The sequence below is a fragment of the Bemisia tabaci genome, chromosome 5, assembly GCF_918797505.1.
Source record: "Bemisia tabaci chromosome 5, PGI_BMITA_v3".
Lineage (NCBI taxonomy): Eukaryota > Metazoa > Arthropoda > Insecta > Hemiptera > Aleyrodidae > Bemisia > Bemisia tabaci.
The window spans coordinates 43,207,495-43,224,184 of record NC_092797.1 but is presented as its reverse complement, the minus strand read 5'-3'; the positions used below and the strand labels follow the sequence as shown (position 1 = coordinate 43,224,184).

General features: G+C 36.6%; 2 protein-coding genes across 2 annotated transcripts; one reads left to right on the top strand and one right to left on the bottom strand.

Moving 5' to 3' along the window:
* Window positions 1–872: 872 nt before the first annotated feature.
* On the bottom strand, window positions 873–4,153 carry LOC109031898 (U3 small nucleolar ribonucleoprotein protein IMP3). Its single transcript, XM_019043726.2, has 5 exons — window positions 3,803–4,153; window positions 2,938–3,045; window positions 2,264–2,470; window positions 1,770–1,842; window positions 873–1,026 (listed from the first exon to the last, which is right to left on the bottom strand). The coding sequence occupies exons 1-5, from the start codon at window positions 3,937–3,939 to the stop codon at window positions 1,009–1,011; spliced, it is 543 nt and encodes a 180-aa protein (XP_018899271.1). The 5' UTR covers window positions 3,940–4,153; the 3' UTR covers window positions 873–1,008.
* Window positions 4,154–4,222: 69 nt separating this feature from the next.
* Window positions 4,223–15,364, top strand: LOC109032765 (cilia- and flagella-associated protein 300). The gene is made up of 7 exons (XM_072300772.1): window positions 4,223–4,458; window positions 5,445–5,737; window positions 9,166–9,247; window positions 10,398–10,458; window positions 11,937–12,115; window positions 14,077–14,249; window positions 15,133–15,364. Exons 3-7 carry the CDS (start codon window positions 9,170–9,172, stop codon window positions 15,326–15,328), a joined length of 687 nt encoding a protein of 228 aa, XP_072156873.1. The 5' UTR covers window positions 4,223–4,458; window positions 5,445–5,737; window positions 9,166–9,169; the 3' UTR covers window positions 15,329–15,364.
* Window positions 15,365–16,690: the final 1,326 nt, after the last annotated feature.

Sequence of the window (16,690 nt, the reverse complement as noted above, 5' to 3'; positions counted from 1 at the left end):
CAGCTGTTTAATTATTTTTTACAATATTTCCTTGTATTGTTCATAAATTGATCAGAAACAAAAATTTTGCAATGAAATGTCCGAGTTGTAGCATCTTTCTGATAATGAAATTTTACAATTATCAAAGAAAGAAGCAAAATTGGCCACTGAACAAGGTCTAACCTAGAAACAAACGTCACATGATCTCTTTTCAAAATTTTACACAGAAAGCGATTTACATGATAGGAAGTTTGGGAATCAACTCCTGAACCAGATAATAACAAGGCTTTTAATCAAAGATCAATTAGAGGTTCGATTTCACCAATGACGTCATTTTTATTTTTACCGTTTAACCAACGTTAATTGTAAACATTTCAACACATGTAATAGTTGATTTCCGAACTACCTGTTGTGTGATTTGGTTTCCTCGTAAAATTTTGATGAGAAAATAAGTCGCATTCTGTTTTAATTCTAAACCCGTTTAGTAACCCAGCAGAATTTGATTTTTTTTAGACGTTTAAAAAGATGTGATATAGGTCATTTGATAATGGCATTAACTGTTAAATTTTTTCAACAGGAGTGTTAGAGAAGAGAATTCTTTTTGATGGTTATAAGAACTGTCCATGTTAATCGCAAGAATTCTCATCATGACTGCCAGACCTCAATGCTGATTAAAAAGGCAACTCCGTACATTAAAAGTGTCAGCCCTGCTCTATGGCGGAAAGTTATCTTAATGTCCTATCTTGCAAGAAAGCAGCAGATCAGCAGTAGAGATTTAAAATTTAGGCTTATATTCACTTCTTATTGCATTTACTTACCATTTCTCATTTAAACTCTTGATGTCTCCTTTTCACTATTAATTTGTTAGTATCAGAAAAAAATGAACAAATCTGTTAGTAATTCAACAATCATATATTGAATATTTTTTTATAAAATTAACCTGAGGTGACACTTTTTTGCATTTCGATTCCTTATTTATTTACAATATCTACAGAGAGGCCTTTGAGAAATTCTTTCACTATCTGTTCCTCAATTGAAATCGTCCCTCTGAAAAAGAAGAAAACAAATAATTAGTTAAAAATATTGCTGGCTGAGATTTAAATAGCGCATTGGTGGCTGAAGTCAAAAAATACATAGCTCCGATTAGGATGCTGTCAGTCATTGCTCATGTTCTTTTTGTTATAAATGACATTTTTTTGTGAGTTATCTTCTTTTATTCTAAAAAAAATCACACAAAATTACAAGGAAGCATTTTGATTAGTTTTCCTTAAGGAATGAGACATAATCAGAAATTTATTAACACTGAACTTTTGATTTGCATTTTTCGCATTTAGCAATCAATATTTAACTTCAAAGACTAGAGACATTAAAATTGTGAGACTAAAATTCAAGATAATCAACTTAATAGATGTTGTTTAACATTGCAAGAAATGACGTTACTGGAACATAGTACGAATGATTGGGGTTTTCACTTGGAAATACAGCAAGCTAAATCTACAGCTGCAAGAGCTTCGGCTTCGTATTTTAGAGTTTCATGCAGGCACTTTGCCATTAAAGATAGCTCATAATGCACTTCCTTCCGTAAAGTTTAGGTGAGAAAATTACAAATAGAGCTAGAATGAAAACAAAAATAACTTTAAAAAAATTGGCTCCGTCTTTCAAGGTTGTGCACGCAAGTTCCGTTCTTCATATCAGTGCCTTACGTACTACATTCATTCCTGTTGATTCTTTTTGCCAATATTTTATAAATGAGGTGAAGTAAGATAAACTGATAAGAAAATTTGACTTACCTCATCATTATACTCCAAAACATGTTGCCGAATTTTGGATGAATCAACCCACGTTACAAAATCTTCCAAGTTCCTATTACAAAAACAATAAAAATGATCAGCACACATGGACTAAAATGAAAAGAGAAAAAAACGAAGATAAAAAACTTATAATAATTCAAACAGAAGATTTGAAAAAAGCTTGGCAGTTTTTAGAGTTCTATGAACATTGGTTGTGAGTGCAAACAAAAATAGCTTGCAAGGTGCTTCCATTTAGTGCTTGAGGGCTTGGAAAGTTTCAAAACTTTGTTGGATCATTCCATAATACACTTTTTAAAAAGTACAGGAAAGTTTATTTAAAAATTACACAGCTTACTTCCTAGGAATACAAAAAGGAGAAAATTTCAGAGAAAATACATATTCATGATGTTTCATCGCTTCAGAAACCTTGGATTGAATAAAAATTATCAGCAAGCTTGACTCATTTGAAAACATCAGTTAGAGATTACCCTTACCTGGTGACTAGAAATGCAGGGTCTTTGACAATTTCTGTTCCTACACGAACATGTCCTTGCTCAATGAATTGCGTTGCACTTGTCAAGTTTTCTGCCATCTTGTTTCTTGCCATTACCACAGGTAATCTCCGTCGGCAAAACGAACTTGCTGTTACTTCATCACAGAGTGAAAGATCCTTTTTACTCGGTATTAAACCTATGACGTACCTGAACACAGAAATATTTCATCTACAGAAAACTTGAAAAATTTGCAGTCAGCAACACTCAGAGAAACGGAGGTAAAATAAATAAGGTATCAGGATTACTATCAGTAAACAGAGGAGGTAACTAAGCATTTCTCACTGGATGGTAAAAAAAAGACTTGCTCAAAATGCAAACTGAGTATATGTACAAGGCATGCTCCGAGAGTAAGTTCCATAATTTATTTTTGATCGATATACAGTTCGACATCATTGATGATAAGTGAGTAGAGTAAAAAGCCAGATGTAAGTATTCCATACTCACAGCTTTTTAATGAGTGGAGAAAGTTAAAAATTAGCCCACTAGGTTGCTGAGAAAGTTTATTTAACAGGACTGACCGCCTCGATACGGAAATACAAAAATGAAAACTCCTAGATTGGCATTTATTCGGGGAGCGGGAAAAAAGAAATAAATTTATGACAGTAACTCCTTACAATTTTTCAAGGAACTGAGCTGAAGACTGAATTCTAAAGGGGTCTTTGGGATCCAATTCCTTAATTTTCCTGACGATAGTTCTGATTTCACGAGAAAGCTTGTTGTACCTGAAAAAAAACAAAAGAACTTATTATCATCAGCAACTTGCAACTTCTTGGTTTTTCGGTGAATATTACAGACCATTTTAAGGTCAAGTAAACTGTTGATGAAAATTTTTGTTTGTTTTCTGAGAGAACAATAAAATCATGAGTGGATTTGTGACATGGCGATGCTTGATCAGAGTGCTTTGACTTTAGTGTCTAGTGGGTCTTTCACCTCTGTATCCGATGTTAATACGGAGCTCACAATCAATTTACAATAATTTTGCACACTTGAGAAGACATAATAGATTCCCTGTGAAAGTAACTAGATGCACCGATCAGGGAGGACGGATTCGAAATGAACTGACTGCAGCCCATTCTATACTATGTCACAGTTCAGTTCAGCGGTATCCATATTTTAATTTCAATTTGCATAATTTTTATAAATACATCTTATCAAAAACTCATTACTTGACTATAGGGACTAATAAACTTAATCACATTGCCAGAAAAATGGTCATCAAACGTAAAAGCTTAGGAAACCTTACCAAAGTTCGTGGATTCATCTGGTGGCAGAGAAGAAGATGTAATTCTTAAAATTCCTAAAAATCTAAATTCATCAGTCTCAAAGTTTTTGAACTATTTTACAATTTTTTTTCACATGAATTCCGATGGGAGCCATTTTAATGGACGAACAGTTACATCTAATCTTGTCGCACAAAATCAGGTTACTGAACCGTCACATGCTTAGGGTAAGATAGACAAAACTTCGTTGAGTACTTACTTTGTATAGTCGTCCCGCTTTTGAACACGATAGCGTCTGAGTATTTTGACTTCGTGAAGGTTGTTATCAACTTTCCAATTAATAAAGTCAACTTTCTTCAAAAGTTTCTGTTCATGATACTTCAACTTGCGCACCATCTTGATTGAAATTCACTGATAAATCACAAATGAAAGATTAAACGGTTGAACAGGAAAGAGATCAAGTTTAAATTACAACGATTAATGGCTCGAACATTATGAAGCTCTAAAGTAATAAAGAATTATTCTAAAAACTCAAATTCACATGTCAATTGTCAATTTTTACACATTGTTTTTTAGAGGTTAGGGGGAAAACAACGAACTACACCAACCTCTAGAATGGCCATTGATAAAGACCCGAGACGTTTTGAAGTTGATATAGGTTAGGTTTACTTGGGCTTGCACTTGGACGGATTGAGTCGTCAAAATTTTGGGCTTGGACCGTAAATTTTCATGTTTGTCGAAAAATGCTCGTGAAAAATGATTGTGGCTGTGGCTGTTCAATAAGTAATGTTCTTTACGTATTTGTTGATTTGTTGTGATTTTTCACTTGAAATTGTGTAAAATAATGTCCTTTTGTAGTGCGATAAACTGCACAAGCAGCAGCAAGAAGAAGGAGCCTGGAGTTTCATTTCATGCGTAAGTCGGAGCAAATGATACTTTGGATTTTTAGAATTTTTACTAAGGTGGCATAAATCTGTGGGTAATGTTGTCAAGTTCTATCCAAACAATTGAACTTAATGGAGGACTAATTTCACATGATGCATCCAAGTTCCTGCCAGGAACTGATACTGATGTGTCATGAAATTCTGCATGTCCACAGTATTTTTAAATAATGAAAGATATCTTAATTCATCCAAGGATTAAATTCTATCATAGTGCACACAAGTAAATATTGGCCCTGTCGGCATGTGAGCCCATATCTAAAATAACAGTGATGGTCATTACCAAGAGCGCAGGTGTCATTACCTAGTGTTTGAAACTCATTAAGCAATTTACTTCGAAGAGGTACCAAAATTCATCGATTTATGTACCAAGGAACAGCCTCTAGGGAAAATATGTCCTTGACTCTTGAAGTTAGAGAGAAAATTGTCAGGGGTATTATCTTAAATATACTCAGATATGACTTGAGCAATTAAGAACATTAAGCATTCCGCCTTGAATTTATCCTCTAAGCAGGGAGGAAAGCCAGACTACCTGGCTAAAAACCGTCAAGAGCCTTAACGGTTTACTTATCATTTTCAGGTTACCCTTTTGCGTAGCACCTTTTCGAAGATCCCCCAACCCAAAATCCCAGAGGACAGGACAAACATCACAGTAGGTTTGGACAACAACCCTCTGCCTAATGAAAGATGGGCCATACTTGTCTTGGAGCAAACACTGAGACTCTCTTGCTGCAGATCTCATCTTTTCACAAGCTATCCTGATGTGGTGGGACATCATCAGACCCTTGTCCAAAATGAAACCGAGGTGTCCAATTGATGTCCCAACATTAACAGGTTCCTCACCAGCAAAGATGACTTCTCTTCCAGTGCTTCTTGTACAAGGTTGGTACATTTCCTCATTTATTTAGGTATTTCTGATACATCAATGCTCATAGAAGGTGTTTAACTTCTCTTTCCCAGCTTTCCACTGAATGAACCAGAGCGCTGCGCCAAGTGGGTGCAAGCAACTCGGAGAGAGACCAAAGGGCACAATTTTCCAAGTAAATATTCTTACCTGTGCTCGAAGCACTTTCCGGATACTTGCTTCCGTGAGGCGAAAGGGCGAAAAGTCCTAAATTGTACTGCTATACCATCGATTTTTAATTTTATCAAAGAAGAGCCACAGAAACCAACCAGAAGAAGGTTGTTACGTGACCTCCAAACGGCTGAGACATCTCCAGTCCCAAAACGGACCAAAGTGATTCAGAAACCTGGTATGTCCTCTTTTAAGTATGCTTTCTTTGATGTCTTGCTGCATTGTTTTTAACTTGATTTTGGTGTTACAGCTTCTCTGCTAATTTTCTTTCAAAAACAAATGCTGCATACCTGTAAAATACCCATTATTTCCTCTTACCAAAATCAAAGCTTGTCTCAGATAGTTCATATGCAATGTGTGTGCAGTTGTTTTTACACCATATTCCCCTAGATTCACTTGAAAAAATGAAGATTTTTCTCTCAAGTCTGGGGAGAAAATCAACTTTTCCATTTTTCATCTTATTCTTTAAATCATAGCCAACTCGGATGACCGATTTGAAGTATAATTTGATCTTTGGAGCAAAGAGAGAGGAAATCTCTGGTTTTCAGCACCAGTTCCCTAATTTTCTTGGATACTTTTCATCCCCTGATCAATTTCTGCATTTCTCAGTTTTTTTGGGTCCTTCAAACACTGCATGATTTCTGTTGTATTAATGAACATAGTTATTCTTTAAAACTTTGTGTAATACTTCCAGTAATGTAGCCAAGGGGGGATTTGAGGAAGTAAGCTCCTAGCTACTGATAAATTTTGGAGAAGGTAGGAGCAGAATGGTAAGATTATAATTTCGGTATCAGCCCTCCTGTTTCAAAGTTTGTCTGGACATGTCTGAGCATTCCCTCTTATCCCTTCCTCAGCAACATGTTGCTATCAAAACTGCCATTCTGAGCAAAAGAATTGCCATTTCCAATTTTACGTCAAAAACATGGGCACTTACTGAATTTTTTCCCTTCAATTCTTCGGAAAAATTTTCTTGGGGGCAAAAAATATTCCCTCCAAATTGCATGCCCTGATGTACAAATTACCTTACTCTTATTCCTATGATAATATTACTTATTGTATTACATTGACATTTTAAAAAATAGTTAATAATTGGGAGGTACTATAAAATAAAGTAGCTTCAGAAAAAGTTTCTTTATTTGGGATGCAATTTTCAACCCTTTTGCTCAGAGCGGTAGAGCAACCTCGAATCATTTTCCTCATTTTCCTTCTTCTTGCTTCCTAGATCCGACTGTAACTGAGGTTATCGGCTCTGAGCATGATTATCATCAGAAGAATTCTCCATCAAAGGTTGCTGTTAAATTTCAAAGGAAAATAAAGAAATACCTGCGTAAATTGCGTTTGAAAAGACAAAAGATTTGTAGGCAGAAAAATAAAATCTTAAAGTATGAGGAAATTTTGAAAGGTATCAAGAAACGAACATGCCTTGAAGGACAGGCAATTGTCACAAATTGCTTTGAGGAAGTTTTAAGGGGCCTGGTGAAGAGTCTCGAAGAGAAAGAAAAGAATCCTAAGGGGGAAAAAATCAAGCTTAAAGAATATTCTCAGCCGGTTCGAGTATTTGCCCTGACCCTTCATTTTTACTCTGCTAAAGCTTATGGTTTTCTACGAAAACACATAAATTTGCCCCATCCTCGTACTTTGCGTCGTTGGGCATCTTCTGTTCTGTTCTGTTGATGGAAAACCTGGATTTACAGCAGCAAGTTTTAGTCAAGGGTGTGTGTTTAGCAAGGTGTAGTTCGTTGGGGGGAAAAACACTTCCTCAACCAACCCTCAACCCTCTCAACAACACTCCAACGTTGTCCACCGCTTTTCACCAGCCACCGTTCTTTCAAAAAAAGCGCGGGAAAGAAATTGAGCGCTATTCTCAAACTGCACTGCCTCACAAAACACGGAGTCTTCAGGATATCACACCACTAATTTTTTTAAAAAATTGAAAAATATTTGCGCATATTTTTCAATATGAGATTAATAAATAAACAAAACAAAAAAAAAAAAAAAAAAAAAAAACCAGCATATTAGCTAAAAATGTCGCCGAAGGACCATGCATTCGTGAAGAAAAATCGAGGAGGATTTCAAGCCGTATTATGTTAAATTGTTTTATTTCTAAAAAAAAAAAAAAAAAAAAATCAATAAATGGAATAATGCGTGTAGGGTTAGAAACGTTAGAGATTGAACCCTTGCCTTGTCGGAAAATTGATATCACGAATGATTTTTGGACACTGTCAGCGGGTAATAATTTTTTGACAAATGAAGAATGCACAGAAATGGGTGTAACGGTTCGACTCTGCCAAAAAGTGAACGAAACACGTTACTACATTTTGCAATGAGGGAATATTTTTTTTTGCTCATTTTAAAAACAATGCATGCGTCATTAATTTGCCTATACACATTACACATAGGTGCCTATATAGATGAACCTGACATACTAGTTTCCTATTTCAAAATACGTAATTCATTAAAACACTCCACTAGTCGCACCATGGCAACGCGATTGTTTACTGGCGGCCGCGATTCGGAGCGAATCAAGTTTCAATCAAGAATCATTTTTTTCTAACTCATTTTTTTAAGTGCCAATAATATATATAACGAACCAAATCAATCAAATTAAATATGAGCTTCAAATTTATTCATCTCGAGAAAAAAACTAGTCCACTCTCCACAGGTTCAGAGACTCAAGAATACATTACAAAATGGTAGGTAGGAAGGATTTTTTTAAGAAGCATCTTTATGCTTACCATTAGTGTTCAGGCAAAGAAAAGACAACAGTCACAATATCTTTCTGTAAAAATGTGAAAATAAGTGCATCTACATATGGTGAAATTATTTACCACTACGCCGTACGCCCCTTTCCCAGGGTCGAGTTTACAGCAAGCGCACTAAAATGAGATGAAAGAAAATAAATGAGGAATGAGAGGAGAGAGAAAATGAACAGTTAATATAAATATCGAATTTGATGGGAAGCATGAGTAGCAAGCTATTCGAAAATATTTATAGTGGTCATTCCCCTGCAGGTTTTAACTTAACCAATAGTCGATGTGTGATTCTTATGTTTGCAGATATCATTCACTTGAATCTCGCCTTCAATTTAGCCACATAGGCAACAAGCATACCTATTATCTATTCGAAAAATACAAATTCATATTGCTCCCTAAGCTTCGATTTAACCGAAAAACGATGTTCTTAATGTGATGGTATATATCGTCCACCTGAAAGAAGCCTTCAATTTTGCTGCATAGGCAACACTCATACTAGAGAACAAGAATTGGATATTCGAAAAACATTTATTAATATCGCTCTATTAATTTTCTGAGCCAATTAATAGACCGTGCATAAATCGAATGACAAACATTGGCCACTGTGGGTTCGCCTTCAATTTCGACCCTTAGGCAACAAACATACTGGGGTGCGCGAATAGTTATCTATTCGAAACAATTACATTTATGACCCACCAAAGGCTTCGATTGAATTGAGAAACGATGTTCTGAACCCATTGGTAGAAATAATCCTTGTTGTCCTGCCTAACTTATTACCTTATTTCCAGGATTATACGTCTTTCTTCAAGTTCAGGAGGAAATTGTCTGTAATAGGTCCTTGTCTTTTTTCCAGGTCAATGAAGGGGAATTTAAGGATTCAACATTACTGCTTCAATGAGCCGTTTCAGCTGTATCAAAAAGAGGATTTAGTGAATGTGCGTACGATTATAAATAAAAATGCAGAGAGGTAACAGCAATAAGTATAAAAAAGTGATGTCGTGCTGTCAATGAGTGCTTCATTAACATCAATAAAAATTTCATAGAAGCCTGCAGCTAAAATACGAAATGATAAAAATGTTTCTTTTCGTCTTTTTTTCCTTACACTGGTGAAAAGTCTCTTGTATCCGGAGTCCAGACTCTTAAAAAATTCGACAAGATAAAATACTCTAGACTCTAGATTCAATCGAATTTTTGCCTGAATCGAGAGCAAAGCTCTTTGATGCAAGCTGGTTTCCTTTTGATTCAAGCAAAAATCCGATTAAGTCGAGAGTACATTTTTTTTGTCAAATTTTTTAAGAGTCTTGGATCAAATAGACTTTTTTCCCCTAGTTTTGTGTTCTGCTTTTCGTAAAGCTGTAAACAACACTTCTAAGAATGTTAATCTAAAAAAATTGAACAAATAGATTTTGAGATAGGGCTAGTACATAGATGTAGGGGACGCCTGACGGACGGACACACATTTTTTCTTTGATGTTTTTTACTCCAGGCATCTTCAGACGCCTAGAAATGATGAAATTTCAACTTTTTTTTTTTTTTTTTTTTTTTTTTTTTTTTGATAATACTTCCTCTGCCCACAAGGGCATGGAGCGAGAAAGTAAAAAATACCCAAGCCCAGAATAAATATTACCACTTGTATTATATAACGCAAGAATGCAATCACATATCGACGGCTTAAGTCCGCAATCACATCTCTCGTTTGCGGTGTTTGAAAATCTTCGCCTCTATGTTATTTTTTTAAAGGAGAACAAATTGACATCATTCCTTTAAGTTTTTGCAGAATTTTCTTCTCACAGAGAAGAAAAATCACGGCAGTTTGAAAGAATTGCTGTTGAGTAGTTTTCCGTTTAAAAAATAAAGTATGACAGGAAGTCTGCGACGTCGCAAACCGAGTTATGTGATTGCCGACTTACACCGTCGATATGTTACTATTGCAATTTTGCGTTCGTTGTGGGAAAAATTAGGTACTTTTAGGCGCGTCCGCACATTCTCTTTCCCGCCACCCCTATGAGTTATCTGCTTGCTAGCGCTCGTCGCCATCTTAATTGATTCTCATGATAGCTTCTTTTTCTTTTCTTGTTCTCACAGTCTTTCTTCCGTGATCCAGATGTAATCAACACGTTGGAGGTCGAACCATCCATTGTTTTAGGTAAAATGAGTGCAACATACAACGCATCATGTGCATGCAACATCCAAATTATTTTATTGCATAATTAACCCCTTTGCCCAAGCCGAGGTCAAAGGGACCCGAGGCTTGCTAGAAACATTAGGCCCGCGGGTTGTGTGGAGCCGGTACATGCGATCTTTTAATATAGGTCTACAACTGCATCATAAATTAGAATCAGAGATCACGCTGAAGAAAAAAAAATCGATTGCCAGGAAATTTTTTTTGACAATCACCCTTAAATATCCCAAGTCGGGTCAAATTGACTATCTCCTCTGGGGGAGTTATAGTGCCAGTACAAACGAGCTTTAGATATAGGTCTAAAAATATAACATAAAAATAGAATCAAACAGCAAAGTGTAAGAAAAGAAGAATAAAGAAAAAAGTGTCGCAATACAGTTAAAGATAGGGAGACGTGTTCGAGCACCGTTTTTTATCTCTTCTCCCGAATCTGAGCGACACCTTATTGCAACATGGAGCAAAACATTGTGAGTTCACGCCTCCCGCCATCGCGCCTTCAATTTGGCAGATGCAACACGGACATCCATCAAGCACGAATAGTTGTATCTCTGCGCCGTCATCAACGCGCTTCCTTTTCCTTGCTCAATTCCCGTGTTTTGTTGCTGTTGGTGCCGTTTGTTTTATTCGTATAAGTGCTGCAAGGACTAATGCCTTCAAAAGCTTAGAAAAAACATAGATGATATTTCAAAAACTGTCAAAATCAATACATTTAAATACACGCCAATTCGACCCGACTTTGGACTTCGCATGTAAAAAAAAAAAATTTGGGCATCTAAGAGTTATAGTGCCACAGCATTATGAGTGCATTTATAATGAAATCATAACAACGTGAAACTGGCGTTGTAGTGTTTCAACATTCCGCTTTCTTCGCAACTAAGTGCCATTCTGTCGCACTAAGGAAAAACGCCGTAAGAACCTTCAGGCGTTGCCAACTTTTCTTTGATAAAACACGAATTCCCTTGTAAACTTAAGAATAATTTTCTTCCAATTTTTCACAGAATGTTTGCATTTTGTATTTTGATCTAAAGTTCCTGAAAATTTCAAGGAAAAGTATTCATAATTTCCCTCAAAAATAAACATTTCATCAAAGGAAATTTGGCAACTCTCGAATGTTCATACGGCGTTCCTCCTTGTCACGGCAGCATGACTGCCATGCATTTTTTTCACAAGGGAACTGAACCAATATTTTTGCATAACATTTTTAAAAACGATTTTCAGACACTCCAAACAATATCATTTATTTGTGGGGGGGGGGGGGGGGAATTAGATAGATGAATATGATTCGGAGAACGATTTCAGGGCGATTTCAGGTGCGAATTAGGTAAATTAAATGAAAATGATTCCATGATAGAAGTGATTTGAACGATTTTAGGGCGATCGTGTTAAATTAGATAAATTAAATGAAAATTATTCCATGATAGAAGTAATTTGAACGATTTCAGGGCGATCGTGTTCGCGGGTTGAGTGGAGTCCGGTACCATGCAATGTCGTCTCCATGAATTTTTTCGATAAAATATTCGACCCACAGAACAATATTACTTTCGACGACAAGAAAAAAGATGTGAGGACTTGCGAGTATTCAGAGGTGGACGGTTTTGTCATCACGGATAACTTGAGGATGGTAAGAGTAACCCTAGAGTAATTCCAACAGTGTGTCAATGGAGCATTTGCATTTTTAATTGCTTCAGCTAAGAGTGCTTGAAGAGATGATTCCGCAGAATTGTTTATAATTTTTCCTGAAATGGGAAAAAGTCTAAAAAAAGCTATGAAAATGAGAAAATGCACCGCCTGGTGACGTAATCTGGCGGCTTTTCTCATTAAAACACTTGTATTTCAGCAGATTAGATTATTTTGTGCTTTTGTGTGCTATTTTGTGTTTTTTTTATATCTTTTCCAATAAGTTCTCAATTTTTGAATCAAGGGTATCCTCGTATTCAGTGCACTCAGTAGTTTCCACTTCAACACAAGTGTCATCAAATTTCAGACTTCCAAATGCTCATTAAAAAAGCTGGATCGATTAGCGTCCTGCTACTACGTAAGAACAACTTTAGGTCCGGGTCTTAGAATGACATCACTTAGATTTTGTGAGATACCAGCCCTGGAGTAGCAAGACATTGATACAGCCTTTGACACAGCAGCCCGTGACACCGGTAACATATAAAAACAAGGGGAAAACGGGAAACAAGGCTAAATATACAAAATAAAACACCGAGAGGTTGGCCACCATCATGTAGGTCTCCGGTTTTAAGCGTGCCAGTAGGGCTCGCTTTTTGAAATCACTCGGATGTACCATAGTACAGCACACCGATCAACCAATGCTATTCAACGGGCCGTCCAAATATTTTTTTCCTCGGACCCGTTTTCTTGTCTTTGAACCATTATACTGTCAAGCCCTGATGGTCTCTTACCAAAAAACCGAATGAACTGCTAATTGGGAACCCTTGAGAACATTTTCCTGTCAAAACCGTATTATTTTATTTGACAAAAACCTCATAGAAGCTTTCTTACGCTCGGAGGACTCAACTCTAGAACCTTCTTTCCGCCAAAACGGTTTAGCCAATGAGCGTCTTGCACTGCAAGTGCAATCTGTGATGAGCCTCGTGACTCTTTATACCATGTACTAACCGTGGCCCCTGCAGAAATCCACTCAAACCACTGCAGTTATCTCCCGATATAGCTTTGGGTGTCAGGTTTCGAGCAAGGCAATCAAAGACGGCGAGGAGAGGGTCGCCTCGTCGAACCTACTATCTTCCACGCCCGATTAACCATTCACCGTGACGCCAGGATCCACCAAATTTTCACAAAAATTGTTTTCCGTCTATTTAGCGAGTTTTTCCTTACTTTCCGTTAAAGTACAAATAAAAAGAGACCTCATTTGTAAAAATCGGCCGAATAGGAGAGAAGTTACAGTTCGAAATCCAAAGAGATTAACTCAACGCGATTTCGATGCACGGCAGTTCGCCCAAATCACGGTCGTGCGAAATGCCGCATATCAGCTTAAAATCAAGATAATTGGACGGAATCTTTAAAATCAATTTACATTCAACGTTCATGAATCAATATTTTCTCCCTTTAGCAAAAGTACCAATTGATGCAAATAACAAAGACGTGAAAATAGTAGGTATGTGTCCAACATTTTAGTTATTCGGCACGCTTTTGTTTTTCTTTATTTTTCACTTATTTTTTCGACTGAAAATGGCTCAGTTTTGGTCCAAAAAGTCTTGATGTTTTATCGTGAATTTTCAACCTTACTCCTCGTTTTTCTCCCTTGTTTATTCATGAGTAGTATGACTAGACACCAGACTTTATTTTATTCATAACTTGAAATTTTAACGATACACTCTCGAAACAAGGATCCGTTCCTGTCGATCCTTTTTTTTTTTTTTTACAATCACCTGAATAACATTAATTAGGCACTCATTGAAGTGGTGATGATAAACGGAAGGATTTACCCCTGATTTATCCTTCAAAATATGATCCTGAAACTGTAATTTCTGAAAGTCGAACAGGATCTTTTCACTCACGAACCACCAAATTAGGTGTCTATTGCACTTTTTAAAGATTCAATCCTTTTCTAAACAGATGTTACTTGACGAGGAGGCCGATCTGTACCAATTATACAGTAAGACTGACAGAGAACAATTTTTGTTCCGCTTATTTAAACATCTTTGTTTGGGTGGACTCTGGTGTCAATATGAAGACTCTTTGCAGCCATACCTTGATGTCACAAAGTGCCTGTATAAAAATCTGCTGAGGTAATGCATAAGTTTTTTATATGAAGCCTCCAAATATTTTGACAAAACAAACGCACTTATTACCAAAGTAGCACAGATTGCAAAGTAGCACAGATTGCACAGATTTTACAATTACGAGTTAAAAATTAATGCCAGAGTGTACCAGAGCGTATAATAGAGTGTTGTGTACATTGTATATTCACTAATTGAAGGAGCTCCTCCTTTTGAAATGGATTGCAATAAAATTAAAATAAGGTGCGATATTTCCTGGTTTAAAATCTACATTCATTGACCATAGGTACATTGTAAAAATATTGCAATTTCTTAGCTTTAACTTTTAAAATTACTTCAATATTTGAGATGCACTGTGTTACTTGGGTAGTTTGTCAGCACAACATGCCACTCATGACTTAAAAATATTTGATGATGAAATTATCAAACGTATAACGGCCAACTTCCAGGCTAAAAACTGAAGTATGTCAGAACGAAAACTATTCATTGTTTTCAAATTTATTCCACATTTTCTCATAATTTTATTTTAAACATATAAAAGTAATATTATGTTTCGAGAAAACTCTAAAAATTCATAGAACTTTAAAATATATATTAATTCTATTTCAATTCAAATGTCCACGAAAGCCGCTTTTTAAACACGGAACTTAAAAATATAGACACCTCTAAAGCTCAAATACATAAACTTTGCAACGCTGTATCGTTAAAAATAACACTCAGGATAAAACTTTTACAGAAGACTTATCTTATCAGAAAATTGCATCGAAGCCCCATAAATATATCTCTTGGGTGGCCACGAAGTTCGTTCTTTAATTAAGAAACTTAACACTATGAGCATTTTTCATAGGTTGCCTTGAGTTTATTAACGTGTATTGTGTCTCATATTTTGCAGTGCTGAGAAAGAGGAATCCTCGGGACAAATTATGATCAGATCGGTTGTCCTAGAAGCAGTTGTTTACGGAGACGAAGACAAGCCAATTTTACCCAAGGATCCTGGGAAAGATAACAATTTTGTGTACTTAATAATTGACCCAGTTGAACGAGCGGTGACGGTTCTTGTTCACCAAGTTGGATGTTTAATCATTTAGGATAGAATGAAAATAAAATGTTACATATTTTGGTTTATCAACTCGAGGTTTCATTTCTCTCTCCATCAAGGATTGATCACTTGGACCAAACTCGATTGCAATTAGGAACTAAAATTTCTGGTTCAACTGTAAAAACCCTTATCGATGGTGAAAGTGCAGTAGTGCGTATCTCGGAAAACACGATTATCCAGGGGAGTAACCCTGGTAAAAATTGGCAGTAGAATCTGTGTTCCAAAATACCATAGACCTACAGCCGCGACTGTAAGATTTCCAATAGCTTCTATAGCCGGCAACACAATTTCTTATAGCCTTTTATAGCCGATGGCGATTAAGCAACAGCCTGGCGATAAAGTGTATGCTAAACGTTACTAATTACGGATGCTAGGACTTAGTGAGTTTTTGGACTACCGCTCTCTTTTTGGGCCGTAGTATCTTGATTTATTTTGCGAGGAAAGCTCCGTACTTTTGAAGGATGCCTGCCATTCCTAATATGTTGGAGCGCCTTGAATTTCGTATGATACTGTGCAATACCTCTGGTGTGAAATAGTTGCTTCAAGCGCCGCGGTACGCTGCGGCGCGGCGCGGCGGGCGGGCGGGCAGCCAGCGCTGAACTCGCATTGGCGCCTACAAACCTAACAGGGATACTTCACGCATCGCGCAATGCGTGAAGTATCCCTTCCGAAGAGCGCTACCGCCGCTCCGCTTTGTGTTAGGCTCTAATATTTAATCTCGCGGAATCAGCGTTTTTCAACTCATGACTTTGAAATGTTTGCATACTCTGTATGGATTATTCTCATTTTAATTGATGAAAAAAAATATGTAGTAAAGGAAAATATAACGTGTGTTTTGTAAATATTTAGGTGGTTCCATATCAAACTTAATGATTTCCAAAGCACACGAATTTCAATACAATTTCTTATAGCCTTTTATAGCCGATGGCGAAAAAGCAACAGCCAGGCGATAAAGTGTAAAGCCCAGCGATAGGAACTACAGCCCGGCTGTATAATTTTTTATCGCTTCGTGTAGCCCGGCCGTAGGATATTTTCCACTTTCTAAAGCCAGCTATATGATTTTCTATCGCCCTCTTCAGTCGGCTATAAGAAATCCTATGGTATTTTGAAACTCAGCTCCTATCGCCAATTTTTACCAGGGAAAAAACTGTCTAGATTCCTCTTTATTGATAGTAGAAGGGTAAATAATTCTTGAGGATAGCAAGAATAAGCTGCTTTTTCACACTTCATCAGCATTTTGAATAATTTCTCGAACTGTTAGAAAATACGGCAGAAATGCCGAGATTCGCGTCTTCGACACTAAGAATTGACACTGCATCACGAGATACGCATTTTTGCAATCAGTGTCACC